Consider the following 21,684-nt stretch of genomic DNA (forward strand, 5'->3'; position numbering starts at 1 on the left):
AATCGGGAATGTGGAACTCTACCCTCAATTTTTCAAGGTCCTCCTCCGTCATCCTATTCTCACACAACCCATCCACGGACCAGTAAGGCACACTGCGCCCACCCACATCATCACAACTAGTGGGTGTCTCTCCATCATCGCTGTCCCCACTACCAGTGCCTTGTCCCTCACTTCCCATCACCATGGACAAGCTCTCCTGGACGGTCTTGAGCACTTTGTCCACCCCCATATTTCCACACCCCATCCGGGGTCGGGGCATATTGGGCCTCATCGGCGTCCCATCACTTGCGGACGCCCGATCAGACTCCCCCTCTGTAGAACTGTTCTCATCTGAGGAAGCCATGAAATGTCCGACCTCAGCACACCTGCCCATCCAAGACAACACCATGGACATATCAGATCAATACCGGTTTCCTACCCCCCGTATGTGCTCGGATACACCCAATTTGACAACATTCACCCTTTCACATGCTCAGCCACCAATCATTTATCAATGCCAGTATTCACAATATCAATTCAAGCAGACAAGCAATAAAAATCAAGCCTTTACCTATGTTCCGCGGCTACAACGGCTCAGACGGGTTCCGACCCACTTCTCTTGCCTCCTCGGTACCTGGACAACAACACAACACCCAATAAATTACAAAGTCCAAAAATGAAGGCATGTTGCCTACCCAGTGCTTGGCAAGGCTCACACCCACTTGCGCCTCCACCTGCCTCTACTCACATTTTCCACAAGTTCACAATTCCAAATTTTTCCAAGGCAACAAATTTCACAAACAAAGGGCTAAGAGGAATTTCAAAATATCTACCTCAGGTGCTCAAAACAAGCTTCAATTTTTTGACCCGCTCAATCCGCGCCCTCCGAGCAGCCCCTCCTACCCGAGCAACTCTCCTGCGCCAACCCCGAGCACAAGACCTGTGCACAAGGTCCGACCCGAGCACACCCCACTGCTCGGACCCACTGCCCACTGCCCGGACCCCTGCTCTTCCGCCTGCTCACGCACCACAAGTCACTGCCAAAGGATCCGGCCCGCGCCGAGCAGCCCTTCCTCCTCTGCGCAAGCGTCTGAGAAGTGCACCCGCGCCCCACGCCGCCGCCAAGACCAGCCCGAGCAGCGCCAGCCACTGCGCAGAGCTTCCGAGCCGCGCCCAAGCCCACAAATCCGGCCCGACCTGCACAGCTTCCGAGCACGCAGCAGCTCCGACCTGAGCACGCAGCAGCTCCGCCCAGCAGCCCGCGCCGATACGCCCACTTCCACTCGAGCCCTTGCACCGCGCCTCCACCGCAGCACCGAGCCCAGCCCGCGCACACAAGCCCGACCCGAGCACTCCCTCACCCACCCGAGCAGAGCCTCCGACGCGCGCAGCTCTCCTTCCGGCCCGGTCTCTTCCCCCCGACCCGAGCAGACCCCAGAACTCACACCGATCCGAGCCCTACAAGCCGACCCGAGCTCGACCCGCGCACTCCCTCCCTCCGGCCCGAGCCTCCGACCCGCGCCTTGCAGCACTCCGAGCAGCCGCGATCCTCAACTCAGCCGCTCCCCGCCCCGAGCACAAATCCGGCCCGGCCTCTTCCTTCCGACCCGGCCTCTTCCCCCCCGACCCGAGCAAGGCGCACCAGCAGTGATCCGAGCCGAGCCCTCCCTCTTCCTCTGTTTTTCTTTTTTCTATTTCCGCCCCTTGCAAGTTCACGTGAATCACCTTTATCTCACAGCCTTTCTCTCTCCAAAATACATCTACAGTGACAAATGTGAGATATGTGAGATATGGGGTGGGTCTTTTATATCTGAGCTATACTGATCAGCTTCAAAATCCTGTTTACTGACGGCAACATCCCACCATTACAGTCGGACGAGGTTTACTGGGATTACATAAAGTGTCTACTGCTCGGAATACAGGGTGATCAGAAATTCAAAAAAAAAAAAAAAAAAAAAAAAAGAAGAAATAAAGTGTCATCTGAACCCCCAAGCTTTCCTGCAGTACAGCTTTTCTTGCTAAGGAACTTGGGGGACTTCTAAACAGTAGCTTAAGCAGGAACAAGTGTGAACAAGTGTGTGGTTACTTGTCGTTCTGCTCGGACTCTTTTGTGTACAAAGTTCCCAACCAAGAAGTATCTTTTGCTCGGAAACTTGGGGGACTTCTGTTCGTATGACTAATCATCTCGGCATAACGACAAGTCACACAAGGCCCAACACCATGCTGTTTGGGCCTAGACCCAAAAGACTAAGCCCTTCCTGGGCTCCTAGCCCATGATCCACTAGGCTCCGGCCTCATGGGCTCCGGCCCCTGGGCCCCGGCCTCTTAGGCTCCGGCCTCCCAAGCTCAAGCCTCCCGGGCCCCCGGCCCGTGTCAACTAACTCGGATCCTCGAGACCGGTGCCACGTGGCGCTCCTACAGCGCAAGTCACCACAAAGGACACGTGTCGTCACCGGATTGGTTGACACTCTTCCAAAGGTACTATAAAAGAGGTACCTTCTTGTCACAAAAGGACAACTGAAATCATTATTATACTATTCACTCACTCTGCTCTCAGATCTCTCTGAACACTGACTTGAGCGTCGGAGGACCTTTGGCCGGCACCACACCGGTGCCCTTCCCGCTCACTTTTGTGTTCCTGTGCAGGGTGCTCTGGATATCATTTTCTCTCATTACTCACCAGTCGGACCCAGCTACCCGTTCCTGCCCCACTTCGACGTGTCATCCACTCAGTGGTGGGTCAACGGGCCTACGTGGCTCGACTCGACGTTGACTGCTTTACCATTTTTGAGCATCAACAATATTAAATTATATATACATACTACACACTTAGAATCAATTTTTTATATTTTAAAAATGTATTTTAATTAGTTCATGATCAACACCAATTATTAGCATGGTCAATTGGTCATTATCTATTGATAGAAAATTCAAAAGCTAGCGTTATCCATGTACCATATGTAACTATGTGAGAGGAGACAGCAGATGAGCAGTTTATGTGGTCAGGCAAAGTATTGGAGGGCCATGGGTCATGGTTGACGTTGACCCATGTTTTTTTTTTTTTTGGGCCTGTGTGTTTTTTTTTTTGGGCCAGAGGGTGACCCATGTGTTACTGACCACTGGTGTACCGTATACGCAATGCTCTCTTCACCCTCGTGAGGAGGTTGTGTGGGAAAAAAGGAAACAGAATTTTGATGTTTCCTCGAGTGGGCCTAATGTACTTGTTTGGGTTGCTAGCTTGCTCAACAACCCATACGATTAGGGACTTAGGGTGCAAGTGGGTTGGACCACTATTGGAGTTTAGCTGAACTTTTGCTGGCCCACGTAGCTAAATTCAAGATTAGAGTCAAGCTGGTCAAGGAAATAATTGAACTGGTTGAGTGTATACAAAAAGCTTAGAGTCCGGTAGGTCAAGATTAAAGTCGAGCTAAATGAATGCATGTATTTATATTAGTAATTCATCCCAAATATAGCCCCAAAAAAGACAAATTGTTAGTATTTAGAAGGTATGTCAAATTAGCAACCGCCTTATTAAAATATGTCATTTTATGTCCTTCTAATTCTTTCATTTCTATTATTCATGGAAAAATTTTATGATCCAAGTATTATATGTCATGTAGATGTTTTTGGACGTACAATTATGGTATAGATTTATATTTTCACTATTATGGTATAGATTATGTATTATTAAATATATTTGTATGGCATAAACAGTTCGTTTGACACTGTTTTTAGAATTGACAAAAACGTTTTCAAATTAGTAAAAGCACTTTTGATTGCGTTTGGTAGAAATAAAGAAAAGTGCTTATGAATTATAAAAGTGTTTTTAAGTGGTTTTTTGAGAAACACTTTCAAGTGCTTTTGCATGAAGTACTTGGATTTTTTATAAAAATTTGTATGTGTTTATGAGCAGAAATGCTTTCAACAAAAAGACTACTGATTATAAGCGCTTCCAAGAAACAGTGTCAAACGGGCCCAAAATGTATACCGTAGAGCGAGAGGTTGAGAAAATTAAGGTAAGTAATTCTTGGGTAAGAGTTCGGTAATTTCCTTAACTTTATGACATAAGATTGACATATCCACATATTTAGTAATTACCCAAAAAGACATGATATCATATAATATATATATGATCCTCATTACTTGTTATCCAAGTCATAAGCACAATCCTCCTATCAGCCAAGTGAAGGGTTCCATGGCTGACACAGACGATGGGACAAAGCAAAGCAAAGGCCGAAAAAGGGTTGAAATCAAGAAGGTCGAAGTGAACAGCAAGCGCCACGTGACGTTCTCGAAGCGCAAGAAGGGTCTCTTCAAGAAAGCCGCCGAACTCAGCGTCTTGAGCGGCGCGGAAATCGCGACGGTGGTGGTGTCCGGCAACGGCAAGTGGTACGGCAGCCCCAACTGCGAGGCAGTCATCGAGAGGTACCTTTCAGATCAAAACGACGTCGTCGTCGACCAGCCAGCAGCTACTTATTGGAATGATGTTATGATGCGTGTGCCGATTGAGAGGATGGGATTGGAGGAGTTGCAGCGGTACAAGACGGTCTTGCACAAGTTGAAGGTCAAGGCGGAGGCCCGAACCAATGAGATGATTCGGAATATGCGCTGCGACTTTTCTTCGCTTATGGATGAAAGACTTGTGTTTCTATAATAAGGTGAGAAAAATTATTGTTTTTTAGATTAATTTCATTAATCAACTATTTTTCATGATCAATTTGATTAACGTTGTACTTGGAATTTTTGCCGATTAGTAACTCTAGTGGTTAAGAATATGTGGTCGAGTGTTAACGGGATCACTTAATAATGGGATAATAAGTGAATAGATGTGTATACTTGTTTTTTCTTATATCAAGTGAAAAGAGCTTTATTAACATAATTGCCCAATAATAAGATACGTAACTAAATTGATGTGTATTTTAAAAAGAATATAAATAGTGTTTTCTAATTTGATGAAGATGAATTAGTCATAAGGAGAAACTTATCATCATTAATCCCACCATGTTTTCACTTATAATTAATTCATCTTCTTTTTTGAATACACATGAATTTAACTATTCAACTTATCAAATCAAATCTAATCAAATTCTATGTATCGACCAAGGCCATAGTCTGAATAAGATAATTAAATATACAAGAGTGCAATGTACTATGTAGACAGTAAGTACAAAATGGGGAGGGGGGGCACTAAAAAAAATTAACAAAAGTATTTGGTAGATTGAGTATAAAACTAGAGAGAGAGAATTTAGACAGTATAAAGCTTGAGTAAGCTATCTCTATTTCAACCAATGAGTAGCCTATTTATAGGCAAAGTAAATTTGGTGGTGGTGTATATTTACCTTGTTTAGATTAGTAAGTAAAGACCATGGTAAAGACACCTATACATGGTAAAGACAAAGTCAACTAGGTGGTGATGTACATTTACCTTGTTTACATTAGTAAGTAAAAACCATGATAAAGACACCTGTACATTCTAAAGACAAAGTAAACTTGATGGTGGTGTACATTTACCTTGTTTACATTAATAAGTAAAGACCATGGTAAAGACACCAGTACATAAAGACACTTGCACATTTAACATGATGAGTGAAATGGTGGAAAGCCACCTCACTAGCTGTTGGGAGCCACCTTACGATTGTGTACAACAAAAAGTCTATTTATTAGTCCCCAACATGTTGACATTCCTCTTGTTCTCTTTCTCCTTTTCCTTTCCTCTCATTTATTCAGCCCACATTCATGCAACGCAATACGAATTGGTTTTATCTGCAAAATTCATAAATTGCAACATGCATAGAAAACCCAAAATGACAATCATAAATTGTACCACTAGTACATTATTTGACCAATCAAGTTCTCAAGACAGTGAACATCCATGAGTTTCAGTCCAATTTGAACCGCAGCCGTAGCAAAATTCAAATCCACACCTACAAAAAAAGGAAGAAATCAAAATATATATGCATGTAACAATCATTGAGGATTCAGAAATATACAAGAAATGCTTGCTAACCTGCATGTAATGTGTAAGCAGCCAGAACCCTTTTCCACAAAGAACTTGCATCTGGGGCATCTTCTCCATTGCTTCTTCTTAGCAAGGTCCATCACCATGATATCTTCCCTTTCCCTTTCATCCTTACTCAAATTCTGAAACTCCCTGCACTCAATTCCTGCATGCCATGGAACCCTGCACTGTGCACAGAACAGTCTCCAGCAATTGGGACACTCCGACGAGGTCACAACCTCTCCCCCATCATCAACCAACATAGCAGAGCAGTCCTTAAAAGGGCAGTAAAATTTCTGTGACCCCAGAACCGATGATTCACAAAGGGCATTTTCCCACCTATCAAACACTCCCTGTGGAATAATAGAACGGCATGATTGTGGCTCCAACATACCTTTACACTTCACATCAGGACACTTCACCATTGAAATGTTCTCCTGAATTTTAGTCCCAACATATCTGCCAATGCAGTCAATGCAAAATGAGTGATTGCAGCCGCTGTTTCTGAACATTTCGCAGGTAGGTTTGACATCCAGGCAGATCAAGCACAACCTGTCTGAGGATTGCCCTGTTGCTTTTTCCTTCCCTTTTAGCTTTTCCCTTCCCTTTTGTGTTTCAACATCTTTCTCTGCTTGTGGGTATTGATTAGCAATTGGTGTTCTTGAATAGCTTGCAGAGGACATGAGGGCCTCTTGCAGCTGCAACTCTTCAGCATATTTCTCATCTGAGGTGGTAAATATTTCTTCCTCATCATAGAGTGCTGCAAAGTGAAACTCATCAACCAAAAGAAGAGCAACAAAGCATGATGTTCCCTCCATTGTTGCTGCTTTCAATAATTCTCTCTTCATATATAACACACACACACACACACAAATTAACAAGAAAAAGGAAAAACTGACCATCTCCATCCATGTCCAAGAGAGAGAGAGCTTCCTGAAACTCAGCAATCTGTTCTTCAGTTAGGAAGTCTTCCTTGCTGTGATTCATATTCTTACTACTATATTTGAAAATTAACCTGAAAATGTGACCGACCCAACTGTTCATCTACTCGGCAATCCCTACAGATCTATCTGTTCAGGAGTCTCAGTCGTCTCTTGTACTACTTGTTCTTTGTGGCATTAGGACTTTGTTCGAACAAGTGATACTATGGAACTATTAACTCTTTAACACAACACTATAAATACATCAATTAATACAATGGAGATGGGTCACAGGAAGCAACCAAAACAAGGGGAATTTGTAGGAAATATTGGTACAAGTTGCAGGCACTTTCTTCAAGTTCGGATAATTTTGGGGATTTGACATTGTCAGTCTAAGACTTCTGTCCAATTGTATTGATTAGAACAGAAAGTGACATTATATTATAATCATTGGTCATTAGTCAAACATTTTTTCTTAATTATTAAGTTAACATAGAGACAAGAAATTGCATTGAAAACGTTAAGGAAAGTAGAAGGAAATCAAAAGGAAATAACCTGCTTCATTCATCAATACGTACTCCATAGTCCTAGTCTTTCCAATAAAAAATAAGAACCACCTAGAAGCTTCAACTCTTCACCACCCAAGATGATTAATATTGGTAATAGCTCATTAGCAGGTACATATGGCCAACAACAGTCTACAGTCCTAACATTCATGGTAAAAATGTTTTTACATACTAAATAATCAGCAAAATTTCTAGAATTTGGATTCAAAGTGGTTTACTGGAAGAATCAATTGCGGCTTGTAACTCTAGGGGTTAAAGAACATTTACTCCTTCATTTAAGACCAGAGTTCAAATGTCCCTTATAACAAAAAAAAAAAAAAAAGTGAGATTGATGGTGTGGTCACTGACTCACTGGTGGATGGGGGCAGTGGTGGAGCAAGAAGTGTATATCTGTAGGGGCACCACAGACAATGTAAAGAAAAGTTTGAAGAGATCAAATCATAAGAAATACAATACAAAATTTCGTATTGCAATGGTTTCCACTCCCACATAACTCATCCAACCAAGATTTTTCTCACCTGATATGCATAGAAAACAAAAAATGACAATCATAAATTGTACCCCTAGTACATTATTTGGCCTATCAAGTTCTCAAGAACATCCATGACATTGAGACCAACTTGACCCGCAGCCGTAGCAGAACTCGAATCCACACCTATAAAAAAAAAAAAAAAAAAAAGAAATCAAAACATGAGCAGATGCCTGTAAAATGAATACTATGCATGTAACAATCAATGAGAATTGAGAAATGCTTGCTATATATTTAACCTGCATGTAATGTGTACACAGCCAGAAGCCTTTTCCACAAAGAACTTGCATCTGGGGCATCTCCTCCACTGCCTATTCTTAGCAAGCTCCATCACCATGATATCTTCCCTCTCTCTTTCATCCTTGCTCAATTGTTGAAACTCCCTGCATTCAATCCCTGCATGCCAAGCAACCCTGCACTGTGCACAGAACAGTCTCCGGCAATTGGGGCACTCTGACGAAGTCACAACCTCTCCCCCATCATCCACCAGCATAACAGAGCAGTCCTTATAAGGGCAGTAAAATTTCTGTGACCCCAGAACCAATGACTCACAAAGGGCATTTTCCCACTTATCAAACACTTCCTGAGGAATAATGGATTGGCATGACTGTGGTTCCAACACACCTTTACACTTCACATCCGGACACTTCACCATTGAAATGTTCTCCTGAATTTTAGTCCCAACAAATCTGCCAATGCAGTCAGTGCAAAATGAGTGATTGCAGCCGCTGTTTCTGAACATTTCGCCTGTTAGTTTGACATCCATGCAGATCAAGCAGAAACTTTCAGAAGATTGCCCTGTTTCTTTTTCCTTCCCCTTTAGTTTTTTGAGGGCTGTTTGTGTTTCAACCTCTTCCTCTGCTTGTGGGGATTGATCAGTAGTACCTTGAGTTCTTGAAGAGACTGCAGAGGACATGAGGGCCTCTTGCAGCTGCAACTCTTCTGCATATTTCTCATCTGAGATGGGAAATATTTCTTGGTCATCATAGAGAGCTGAAAAGTAGAACTCATCAACCAAAAGAGGAGTATCAGAGCTTGATGTTCCCTCCATTGTTGGTTTCAATAGTTCTCTCTTCAGAATGGACCTTTGTTAATGTTTCCCATTCTCGTTTTCACCTCAATTTTTTTTTTTTCTCTATATGTAGTGCATGTAAGGGATTTGAAGAGTCTCAAATTCCTAGGGTTTGGTGATTGGATCAGTCGTATTTGAATTGAAAGGCATTACTCATCTCATTAATGAGTTTGGCTGTTGATAAGCTTTCTCAATTTCCCAAACGATTAGCACTATATGCTTCATGAGGTTTATTGCACCTTTTACCGTTAGTATTTTTTGTATTTTGTGCTTCTCGCTCCTTTTCCCCTGTAGTCACTCTCTTCTCTTTCCCATTCTCCCTCTTTTTTTTTTAAATTTCAGCCAACAAATCTTTTTTTAAATGATGATGAAACTTGTAGTCTTGTACTAGATTTGTATATATTCTCATTGACACAATGTTGCTGTAAATATGTAAATCTCATTATTCTGTTAACTTCAATAGTTTTGCTAGAACTTGTATTGTGTGTGTTGACAATAAGCTTGGCTTGTGTTCCATCACAAAAAGTTAAGGGGGCGTCTCAATTAAAATGGCTATGAAAAAATACACGTGGGGAGGAAAACCCATAATTTAGGCATGTTGGAGATGAAGAATCCGGAAACTTTTGAGAGAGTCAAACAAGGTTGAAAATATCAAAAATTTCTTAGATATAAGTACTCAAATTTATGAATATATCGACAGATATGTCGATATGGGCAAATATCGGTGTAAGTTATATAATTTTGAAAAAAACTTTAATTTGAATCAATCATTAACTCATGTATCATAAACTATTATATTTATGATAAATTTATATAATATGCATGAGTATATAATATGCACCGGTGATAGGTATGAATACAAAACTTGAACTATATTGAACTATTATGCATAAATATGAGATTAAAATTAACATGAGTATTTTAAGTGAAACTTTAGGAAGGTAAACACATTCAATAGCAGCCCCCTTCACATATTATTATAACACCCATTCTTCTTTAATTGTTTTAGAAAATAATAACTAAAAAAAAGGTTTTAGAAAATTATAACATCCATTCACTAACTCATTTAATGAAGACCCAGCCCACTAACCCATACAATAAACACCCAGCCCTACTAACCCAATAAACCAGACTTATCCACCAGAGAGGAACGAGAGAGAGAGACAGAGAGTTGCTGAGTTGTTGAAGAAATGCAGAGGAAAATGTGTTCCCTGCTGCCGAAAAGATATAGCTTACAGGCAAATTAAATATCGCCACTTAATAAATCCGATATCTCGCCCAATATTTTGGCAATTTTACCAATTTTTTCATCCTTGGAGACAAAGATGAGAAATGGTAGCAGCGGCAGATATGGGAGAGCAAACCTGCCTCACCCCACCCCATTGCCATTCCCGACGGGAATTCAGGGCCCAGATATGGGAGAGCAAACCCGCCTCACCCCACTCCATTGCCATCCCCGACGGGAATTCAGGACGGGGATGGAGATCAAGTCCCCAACGGAAATTCCCTGCCCCAATCCCAATAATGTTTAATGGGTATGGGGGGGGGAGATTCCCGGATAACTTTAAACAGGGATGGGGATGCTAGTGTTATCTCCGTCCCCGACCCGCCCCATTGTCATCCCTAGAGAAAACCCGCCTCGCCCCACCCCATTGCCATCCCTGACCAATACCTCATGAGAAAAACTCCCAGTTCCTTAAAAAACAAAATTTCCAAAGGACGATTGATAAAGAATTGATAAACAGGGACACTGAAAGAGGCTAAAGATGCTGAGTTCAAACCTCGGTGAAATAGAAAAAAGACAGAGAAAGAGGGAGTTGATATGCCAGTATAATCATAATCTTTCATTAAACACTACATCAGTCATAATATATGTTCACATAGAGAGCTGAATTTAATTTATATTACAACGACCCTTCTGAATTATGGGATTTCTTGACTATCAACCACAAACCCCTCCAAGAGGGAAAACAAAAAAACAAAAAAGGAAAAAGAGGACAGAAAATTCCCACCCAAAATAAAATGCCTACACTAACTTAACTAGTATGCTCTACTACACTGCTGTTTTCTAACTGTGTCCTCCCCCCATCCTTTTGTCTCCTATGTTACCATCAATGCAATTGAGTGAAGCCTAATGAATGCATGCTGCGAATAATCGCAACAACAGCCGAACAAATTAACAATTTCTCATGCTGGATGGATAGGGGAGCAAACCAACCTCCAAATCAGAGAGCCATAAGGAAAAGAATATATAATGATTTTATAGGAGCAAAACTGAATTACAGCGGCCGTGATACTGTTGACCCTTGGGGAAATCCATTTGCAGTTTTCTGTGGTTTCTTCTTGAAGTTGCTAATGCTGCAATGTGGACATATGTATTCCAGCCCATCTGTTTTTGCATAATCCTGCAAAATTTTCCATGTTGGAAGTACAGGTTATAAAACAACTGCCACATATAAAAGCCGAAGGAATTAGTTTTACTACCACAAGGTGCTTATGGATTTGTGTGATAAGATACCTTAAACGCACCGAGACCCTGCCTTCTGTCACAACCAAAGTGGGCCCACTCCCCACATATTCCACAGTTAACCCAATCCCCTGCTGCACTACTGTAGAACAGTATCGAATCTCATTGTAAGCAGACATTATTAGATAATATAATATGTTTCAACACTCAGCTGAAAAAATAAGATGGGATTCTAACCTGTGGCACAATAAGCAACACTCTCCATCTACATCATCATGAGCCAATTCATATTCTAGAAGGTAAGTCTCATAATGTCTTTTAAGTGTATTTCCAACACCCTGTGAAAACAAGAATCATACTCACCTGTATCATTTAAATACAATCTACTGAATCTTTCACTTAAAGGATGAGCAACTATTTCTCTATTCATCTGGTAGTAAATACATATTCTGTTGTACATTTGAACTAGATATTGAATTTTGAACAATATCACTACTCTCCCACAGCATTAACTGTTTCACATATCTGCTCCCACCTTTTCATTTCATATCCTTTTCCTTTGCAGGCAGGCCAAAAATCACCCTACTAGGTCTTTGTGAATGTTACAGGCATACATCATAAATTATATTAAAATTGAAAGACAAGATCAAAGGAGATTATAAGACATACAGTCATTCTATTAGTCATTGTGTAATTGCGCATCTTTGAGAAGATCTGTCCTTTCCAGTTGATGCCATTGCCAACGTGAAAACCTCCTCTGGTAACCACCTGGCAAAAACCTCAATCAAAAATAACAAATATTTACTCAACAAAATTCATTTTTAGTCAAACTTCAGTAAGGGAAACCTAAATCCTGGCAAAGGAATTTGATGAGTTCACCTCTTTATACAAGTTGTAGAGGTCAAGACGCTTTCCATTGAGAATTGCATCTGGAAATTCAGTGAGTCCACCTTGAGGAATGAGTCGAGTATGTCCTCGGAGGATTAGAAACTGCATTACATCCTTCAAAAATTCCTCCTGCTCCAGTGGGAAAAAACAAAAAAGAAGTAAGCGATTTGCAAAACAGAGAAGTAAAACCCAAAACATTAGTTTATTATCTTGGGAGTAAGAGATGTAACATTCAAAAGAATTTCTTACTCATTATCTGTACCATATAATAAGGGGATTCCTTTCATGTCCACACTTTTCTTTTTCCACTAGATCCCTCTTTACCTTACCAATTTTTTAAAAAATTTTAGTTACATGCTTACAACTTACATGAGAAAAAACAATCTCATATGGTATGTCAATTACTATATGGACAACAATTATAGTTGTGTATGTATGTGTATAAATATAGAAAGAGAGACCCAAACTGCTGGTTCTTCCTCTAGAACTAGTTCAACACCTACAAACTGATTTAACACTTTGGGCAGAACAACACTCACCTCTAAGCAAGAATGTATTGAGCTTCTGCCACAACCATGTTTCTTTAAAGGCAGAGGATTCAAGGAAATAATCTGCTTAGCCTGTGATGAGCTTGAGTACGATTTTCGTTGTGTTGCAGGAGTTAATCCAACAATATTGAGCTTTGTTGGGGGAGCAGGAGGCAGATGAGCCTTAACTTGGCCTCCATCATGACCATCTACCTCAGACATTCCAGAAAAGGGTGTCATTTTAGGACGACGAACATGAGGAATGGGCCTCATTGCAGCTATTTTCAATCTTTGCCTGGCTGGGAGTAAGGGTGTGCCAACCCCGTTCATTGCTCCAGTTTCTTTGTCGTCTTCATCTATCTTAGAAGCAGCAAGATTCGGAAGCCCCTGGCCATCATGAGAGCCCGGGCTTGTCTCTTGGTATGGTCGAGATCTCTTCCTACTAGGAGCAGGCGGTCTCAACCAAGTAGGAGGGCTGCTAAGAATGAAGTCATTTGATTTATTCTCTTTCCCCTGACTTGAACAGAAGAAAAGAAGGCGCTCAGCATCCTCTTTTTCAAACGAAGCAACAGGTAATCCCTGGATGCTGGCAATGCCAAGTGCAACTAGACTATGATAAGAAACATCAGGTGCGAGCTGCCTCAAGACCTGAAATTGCAGCCACAAAAAATACGGAAATTACAAAATGTTGAAAGAAAAATGGCTCATGTTAGTTCAACGGTTCAACCTAAATAAAAATTGAACAGTGAAGATCCAAGTCAACAAGGTAACCTTTTTTTATTAACATAATGCATTCCTCAGATAAAAGCAGATTGTAGAAGAAATAACTTTAACACTAATGTGGTAACCTCAAGAGTAGAATCTCCATTTTCTGAAGGTCCATTCAAGGCATGAGCATCAGATGCCTTTATAACAAGTTAAGTCTACCCTTTGAGGTATCTTAGAATCTCTTGTAATACCCCAACCAAAGAAGGGATTAATTTGATTACAACCACAGATTGGGAAGGTAAATGGTGACCAGCAGAGTCAAATACATTAATTTAGCGGGTATGAATTCTTGGTGTCCACAAAATTCTTTCACATCCTAAAAATGTCAACCAGATATCATGCTAGCAAAGACCAATAAGGAATAAGCAGGCAAAATACCTGTGAAGCCCATACAGGAACCTTCATGCTAACTTCAAATACTGTAGCCCCACAAGCAATTGAAGCAGATTTTCGCGGTTCAGAGGGAGGTAGTTTGTTTTCGTCATTGTTGGGCAGCGCACGCACTAGTTGACTATTTTCAATAATTTCATTCTTTATATGATTCTCCAAGAGCTGAAAATAAACAGGTCCCAGATGTATAAGTCAAACAGCTCCAATACCAGAATCTTGCCAGACAAGTTCTGTAGGATTACCTGATCATCAAAGCAAGTTTGTGCACTACCCGACACAAGAAGTGATATGTGTGCAGAACTACAGGTTGATACATCACATCGCATAGTCACAACACCACGAGAAAATGTCCCAGCTTGAAGAGGGGGTGGGGGAGCGCTGATCACATTAAAAAAATCATTCATTAATTAATTCTTATTCACTCAAGGGCATAAACTACTCAACAAGTCCTCTTTGGGGAATAAAATAAAAAAGTAACAGCAATTTAAAGTTCAATACATCATTGAAGATATTTTGGATGCCAAAATGCATTAATATTCAACATGTAAATGGTAATACCTATTTTATATTAAAAAATAAACAATAAGATGGTGTAAACCACTATGTAATTAAAAACTTGCACCTGATCCAATCAAGCAACAATAAAAAGACAGCTACCGTCTACATAAAACATCTCAAGGATCCAACATACCTAAATTTTCCATGAAGCTTGCTCCCACGCATCTGGAGCAACATAAACAAGAAAATGAGGAGAAAAGGTAAGGAAAAGAAGAACTCCTTGCACCATGATGATGATACAAAGGGAAGTAGATAAAACTAACATAGTTTTAATTTGTTTAGTTTTTTGATAGATATATTATTAACCAAGTTATGTTAGGCAACTCTTTTGTTTATTATTCTTAAGACAACAATTAGTTTAATTGGGCAAACCAAGCACTTTCCACCAGGGCAAGAAGAAAAGCTTCCCCACAAATAGAGGTATAGGAAAAATCAAACACAACAAAACCAGGCAAAAAAAATCACACTCACTTCGATGTTTAAGAGGGCATTGAGACCATCCTCCAAAGGTTCTAATAAGCTTGCATCCTGAAAACAAGTCAGCCCATAAACAACTATCCAATAAGTCTATGGAAGAGGTGATGGGTGTGTTCATTTCTTCCCGCATATGTGTGTATGTGTTTCTAAGTGAAGAATTAGTATTTAAAAACGGGTAAAAGAGGTACATCCAAGCTTACCAATGTGGAAGGCTCCCCACAAACAAGAAACCTCAAGCTCACATCATCATCATGTATCTTTATAGCAGGGAGAGTACCTAAGGCACTTTCTTCATCTTCCTCCACATCTGCCTCAGGGGGGTCAACATTGATTTTTATACAGTCACCAAGGAGGCATGGCCCCAGCTCACCACTAGATTTATGTCTGTTAGCAGGAACGGCGTGGTTGTTTTGTACACAATAAAGCCTAAAGGAAGCATATGCAAGTTGGAAAGCATCCCATGTATGAGTTGATGAACTGCAATCCACAAATGAGACAAACATCAACTGCAATTGTCAAGCCTCTTTTATTTGCTTGTAAAGATGTCTCAATTAACGTGTGTGATATACACTTGGATAGACAGCCTTAGCCCCCGAAACAGTGAACTTCCTATCATCATTTAGTGTTTATAAATTTACATATACGCATGTGCACATCACAAATTTTCTAAAATGGAATTTCTTTGCTTGTAACCAATCCAAGAAGCTAGCTATAGCTAGACATTGAATACACTTTATGTGCGTGCTTAGATAAAAGAATAAGAGATAAGTACCTCTGCACCACTGACAGTAATGCATGTCGAAAATGGCAAGCAGCATAAGAAGAAAATGCATCTTTCCAATATATCACATAAGGAATTCCCTGCAAATGAAACATACTTACTCAGCCAAACTTTTCAACAAATTTAAGTTAAACAATAACAGGCTTGCAGTTCTGAAACAATAATTCCAACACCCTAACTAGCGATTTCTTAGTGAACCCTGGTACTGAAAAACTGAATTGATATTTAATAAGCCTTACTAAGATTACCTTAGAGTGAAGTGCCACTGCCAATTCTTCACCATTTGGAATCTCCAAATAAACCTGCATAAATGTATGAAATGAATTTGGGTCTCATGCCAAATCAACTACAAGCATATTACAAAGAACAAATGGAAAAGAAGAGAACACAAATCATCAACCAAATTGGGGAATGAACTGCATGCAGATTGCCAGACCACAATACACCATGCAATACACACTTTCCTCACACTTCACAAGACATTTTTCCTGATAGCTACTCCTTGCTTTTTCAATATTTTGTCAAATAACTCACCCAGAGTTATGGAATCACATGCCAACAAATTTATATAAATCACAGATTAAGAAAGTAATGCACCAACTACATCTCATGAATTAAATTTTTCCTTAATTCACCAATGCAGGACAGAACAGGGGGATAGATAAAATGTACACAATTACTAAAAAAATCAAAAAGAAAGGGGGCTTTGCGAGTTCAGAAATCTAACACATACAGTTGTAGGCAATGTGGCACCAAAGATCTCAGAAATAACTTCAGCAGTGGACACATCAATATCTCCCCAGACAAGAGAACCAACTTCATCATTCTCAAGCTGTTGACCTTGCAGGTATACAAGATTCGGCTTATATGATTCAAGAGTTTTGCAAAACTCCTCTTTGCTTGGGTTGGTCAGATTTTGAACCTGCATTGAAAGAGTCACAGAAATGATAAATTTAGAAACTACATTGAAACAAGGAATTCACCTAATAAGCTATTAACAACAAGGTGCCATTAACAAAATTATACAAAATACGCTCCAAATTTGATATTCAGAAGAGAATGGTAACAACTGATTTTTCACCTCCAAACGCCCTGAAGAGACTAACTCCGGAAATGGGTATCTGCGTTTATCCTCTGGGATGTCATTAGGACATTTGTCTTCAGAAGTTTTCCCACAAGTGACTGCAAGAAGACTACAAGTGTGCTTTGAAGCTCCCTGAGAATGAAACATTATTTCCCTGCAGGCCCCCAGAGAGTTGGCAAAGCAAAGAAGCTCAAGCTCCTCACAGAAGAATTAAAACCCACAAGACCATCGCATCCGCTAGATTATAACACTAAGGACAAGCATCAATTTCCACCCTAACTTGGATTCCAATCACACCAGCCTGATCAAAATTCGAACTTGGCTAACATTCTAGGAAGGGGATAACCAAATCTGCTAAGAGGGATCAAATTCCTCCTCAAAACAAAGTCACAAAGCACAACTTATAAATCTCAGAACCAAAATCTTCCCCAAAAAGCCAGCATGTACTCAGCAAAAGGTCCTAGCAACAAGATCCAAGACCCAAAACAAACCAAACCCTATCTCATAAGGATGAAGTTTAGTGGAAAATAGGAGAAAAATAAACAACTTTTGCTTAATGTCGGAAGCAAATTGGAAGGAACAAAAGAGCCCTCGAATTTCAACCCCGAAAACTGTTAATACTGAAAAAAATGGCCGACACCCAAAGGAGAAAACCTGGGAAAATCAACGAACCTGGGAAGAAAACAATGGGAAATCACTCCCTCAGACGATAAAAACATAAAAGCTCACCGACCCAGATGAGGATTTTGAGGAACTCGAAGAACCCAAAAGATGAAATCAAGAAATATGGACGACCCAAGTGAGTCCGTAGCTTCTACAATCACAAAAACGCACAAAACGCTCGAGTAAAGTATGCAAAGAGAACCCTAAGCCCATAAAATCCAAATCCCAAAAAGAAATTCGTATAAAAAATCGATTCTAATAAGAATTGATTTATTTATCTCTTTCTTTCTTTCCATGTATCTAATTCACCACCAAATAAAATCAAATGCTCACAGTCACCAAAATTTAATAAATTAAAAAAGTAATTAATATTCCCATTTGTTAATAGGTGGGGGTGTGTCAGAAAAATGCATTCCCACATATCCAACCTCAAAAGGTCAAACATAACAAAAAAAACATTGAAACAAAAAAAAGACCAAATTAAAAGCCTTTTGACGAACTGATAAAGTAATAAACTTGGATTGGAACCCGATGTGTTTCTTAGTGTAGCATTAAACCCAAAGCTAGTAACTTTCTACGAAGTTGGAACCCAAACCAAACCAAAACAAAACAAGGAGTAGTAAGTTTCAAGGTCCCATTAAAATTTTGACACAAGATTCGGAAATTGTGGAGGTAAAGGTAACAACAACAGTGTTTTTGTTTTTGTTGTGGTCGTGCTCCAAAAAGATAATCAAAGAAAGCCCAGGATTTCTTTACTATATTTGTTTCTTTACGTTTTTTTGCGTTTATTAAGATTAATTTTGGTTTTTGGTTAAGGTTGGTGTTCGTATTCATAATTATTCTTTTCGGGTTTGATGAAGTTGATTGGGTGCATGAGATGAGACCCTGATCTTATTTGCCCGGAGCTCGATCAAGCTCATCCAATTCCCAGTCTCCATCAACATCTCGCTCGCACGTGCGCGCGTGGTTCACACGCTAGTTGTCAAAGTGCCAACAACTGCCAATTGATTACTAGAAAAGAGTAATTACAAATAGCATTCAGAAGTGCAATTACTATTTATAAGCTGTTAATCTCCCAACTCGTTGGAACTCAACTTGAAATTTGAGCAATGTATCGATGAGTTATGTTGAGAGTATAAAGTATAAAACTCACATTGAGAATATGAAGCATTATATATATTACGATTGGTCACGTGTGCTTTTTTATAAATCGTTTATGTGTTTGGCTCAAATAAAGTTGAGGAATGAGGATCTAAGACTATATCCCACGCTGGAAATGTTAAATATTGTGTTACAATTTCTAATGTCATCAGTTTCTCCACGGTTAGAAAATTTCGAGTTGAGTCTGGAACGAAAAATTAGATAAACTTTTAGCAAAAAGTTTCAACTTTTACCCTCACTTGAAGATGTGACATTCAAAATATTCTAATTAAGAACTCCTAGTTTACTTAAGTATCAATTAAAGACTTTTTGTCAATTCAGTCAGAACCACAGTTTAAAATTGGTCACGTGACCCGCACGTGACTAATTTGTGGGGGCAAAAACACATTTTCTCTTCAAAAATATATATATCATTAATAGAATTTTTAAAATTTTGATAAAAAAAAAAAAAGAAAGAGAAAAAGAAAAAAGAGGGGGTAAGAGACACAAAACACCCCCACCCACTTTCATTCACTTCTTCGGCCACCAGCCGACAACTACCTCATCCCCATGCACCTGCGACTTGCCTCCTCCCCTTGCGCAGTGACCATCTTCCTTCTGTGACTTCTCTCTTTCTCTATATCTATCTATCTATATATCTATCTATCTATCTCTCTCTCTTACAACTTCGCCAACTTTGAAATCGAACTCCACAAAGACCTCCAGAAGAACAAGGTTCTCGCCGACGCTCTCCAGCTCTACCTGGACCTCGTCAACCTCAATGTTGTCCTTTCCATTCTCAACATCTTTAGCCACAACAATACCAACATCTGCCATCGATGATGTTCACACCACTTAGTAGAGAATGAAAGAAAGTGAGAGATAGAGAAAGAGAAAGAGAGTGTGAGAGACAAATAGAGAGATTTGGCAGGGGAGAAGGAAGTGAAGGCGGAAGGAGGGAAGGAAGAAAGGGGGTCGATGGTGGCTGAAGAGGGGAGGGAGGTAAGGTATGAGTGAGGAGGGTTATGCATCCTCCCTAGTCCTTCCCAATTTTTTTTAATTATTTTTTTTTTTTACTACTATTTTTTAATAATGATTAAAAAGACATTGTGCCCCCCACAAATTGGTCACGTGCGGGCCACATGACATATTTTAAATTAACGGCAATTATGACTTAATTTACGAAAAGTTTTTGATTGGTAATTTGGTACTTAAGTAAATTAAGAGTCTTTAATTAAAACACTTTGAATGTCACATCCTCAACTGTAATAATGGATAAAATTGTCTAAAACACTTTGAATGCCTTTTGTTAAAATTTTCCTCGAAAAAGTTATCAAGTCAATCACATTCCAGTTGAGCTAGAATTAGGGATTTAGCTCCACCCAATTCAATTTAACTTAGGGAGAGTATGCAAGGCCGGCCTTATAGGATTTCTTTTGATTTTTAGGAATTTTAGCCCACTAGTCCAATGAAAAGAAATCTCTTTTATAGCGTTTCGAACAATTTGGACTTGTTTTCTAAAGTAGACCTCTACAGCGGCTCTACTTACTAAAAAAAATAAAAAATGAGCTTCTTATATTTAAGTTGTATAACTCAAAGGTAGACCTCACATTTTTTAGTCTTGCCGAGGACCTCTTAAATTCTAGAACCAGCCATGAGACTGAGGTAAGACTTGGGTTGCAAAATTACCAACTTGATCAAATTTGAGTTTAACTCAACTTAGGTTTTTGGCCCTATTCAACATCAATTTCACCCTGTTAGAATTATCAACTCCATAATTATAATTAATATCATACACACAAAATAATAACTTTAAGTCTTGATAAAAAAAAACCTTGAATTATATCTATATTTTTTGAACTATGAGTTGAGCTCGTGGGTTAATTCACAGGTTAGGCTCTCGCAGTCTCACATATGTTGAATCTAACTCAATTAACTCGAGCAAGATATATCAACCTGAACTTAGAAACTTGTTAGTGTTGGGTTGAACTTGAGTTGAATCTAGTTAGAGCATGTGTAATGGTGGGTGTCAATTGACAATTCAATTCAATCATATTGACTCCTATTTTTCAACTATGTCAATTATTAACTAGACATTAAACTGTTTTGCTGCAATGATTCAAGTCAATTGCATAAGTCAATACCAATATGTTTTTTAATATTTTTGTATAATCTCTTACAAATTTAAAACTATAAATCTAATTATTTTGTATATTATACCATTAAAAATATTTCAATTAAATCTTTCAAATGAGTCTAATATTTAATATTTTTAAATAATTTTAAAACCATAATAAAAAAATTAAATTTTAATAAAAACTATAATTTAATTGGTAGGATATATTAATTGGGCAACACAACAGTCATATATATATTATATTAACTACATTAATCAAGTCAATTGGGCAACACAACGGTCATATATATATATTATATATTAATATATATTAACTACATTAATCAAGTGGGTTGCGCACTCACGTGGAAGCCACAACCACTGCTACTGTAAGTTGACAAGGTGGGGCAGGGGCAGGTTCTTTGGCAATCAAAGCTTGCCACCTGATCATTCTTTCCCCTCACATGGGCTAATTTTTCAAGTAGCGTCTATTATTCTTTTAACATTTGTGAGGTTAATTTATAATTTTTATATCAATTTTTTGACATCCATCTTGACTTTTGACATCTAGTAATTCAATTTTTAATATTAACTCTTCGTTGCAGACCTTTTTTCTTTCATAAAGTCAATAAATTAAAATTAACTTGACATTAACATCACTATTGCACATGCTTTTACATCTCTAGTTTTAGTAGCCTTAATAAAATGAAATGAAAATATATTTGATCTTTGCTTCTGCCTGCCTCCACAAGAAGGTTAGG

General features: G+C 39.4%; 4 protein-coding genes across 5 annotated transcripts; 1 reads left to right on the top strand and 3 right to left on the bottom strand.

Annotated features, from left to right (window-relative positions):
* Positions 1 to 4,154: 4,154 nt before the first annotated feature.
* LOC147287583 (MADS-box transcription factor 13-like) lies at positions 4,155 to 4,717 on the top strand. Its single transcript, XM_086242177.1, has one exon. The coding sequence runs from the start codon at positions 4,175 to 4,177 to the stop codon at positions 4,631 to 4,633; it is 459 nt and encodes a 152-aa protein (XP_086098303.1). The 5' UTR covers positions 4,155 to 4,174; the 3' UTR covers positions 4,634 to 4,717.
* Positions 4,718 to 5,775: 1,058 nt separating this feature from the next.
* On the bottom strand, positions 5,776 to 6,795 carry LOC147287584 (E3 ubiquitin-protein ligase RSL1-like). Its single transcript, XM_086240932.1, has 2 exons — positions 5,987 to 6,795; positions 5,776 to 5,903 (listed from the first exon to the last, which is right to left on the bottom strand). The coding sequence occupies exons 1-2, from the start codon at positions 6,793 to 6,795 to the stop codon at positions 5,834 to 5,836; spliced, it is 879 nt and encodes a 292-aa protein (XP_086097058.1). The 3' UTR covers positions 5,776 to 5,833.
* A 1,250-nt stretch (positions 6,796 to 8,045) lies between these two features.
* Positions 8,046 to 9,043, bottom strand: LOC147287585 (E3 ubiquitin-protein ligase RSL1-like). Its single transcript, XM_086242605.1, has 2 exons — positions 8,232 to 9,043; positions 8,046 to 8,118 (listed from the first exon to the last, which is right to left on the bottom strand). Exons 1-2 carry the CDS (start codon positions 9,041 to 9,043, stop codon positions 8,055 to 8,057), a joined length of 876 nt encoding a protein of 291 aa, XP_086098731.1. The 3' UTR covers positions 8,046 to 8,054.
* A 1,844-nt stretch (positions 9,044 to 10,887) lies between these two features.
* On the bottom strand, positions 10,888 to 18,458 carry LOC147287586 (ARID/BRIGHT DNA-binding domain-containing protein). 2 transcript variants are annotated; one of them, XM_086241674.1, is made up of 15 exons: positions 17,002 to 18,450; positions 16,654 to 16,842; positions 16,169 to 16,222; positions 15,912 to 16,000; positions 15,340 to 15,616; positions 15,134 to 15,190; positions 14,796 to 14,827; positions 14,347 to 14,482; positions 14,093 to 14,266; positions 12,959 to 13,594; positions 12,411 to 12,548; positions 12,201 to 12,299; positions 11,769 to 11,869; positions 11,583 to 11,673; positions 10,888 to 11,469 (listed from the first exon to the last, which is right to left on the bottom strand). In XM_086241674.1, the coding sequence occupies exons 1-15, from the start codon at positions 17,149 to 17,151 to the stop codon at positions 11,344 to 11,346; spliced, it is 2,349 nt and encodes a 782-aa protein (XP_086097800.1). In that variant the 5' UTR covers positions 17,152 to 18,450; the 3' UTR covers positions 10,888 to 11,343. The 2 variants fall into 2 exon arrangements, 1 of the variants encoding a protein (XP_086097800.1); XR_015121897.1 differs by lacking the exon at positions 10,888 to 11,469 and having other exon boundaries at positions 11,769 to 11,894; positions 17,002 to 18,458.
* Positions 18,459 to 21,684: the final 3,226 nt, after the last annotated feature.

This window comes from Dryas octopetala, chromosome 4 (genome assembly GCF_963921425.1).
Source record: "Dryas octopetala chromosome 4, drDryOcto1.1, whole genome shotgun sequence".
In the NCBI taxonomy this organism is placed as follows: domain Eukaryota; kingdom Viridiplantae; phylum Streptophyta; class Magnoliopsida; order Rosales; family Rosaceae; genus Dryas; species Dryas octopetala.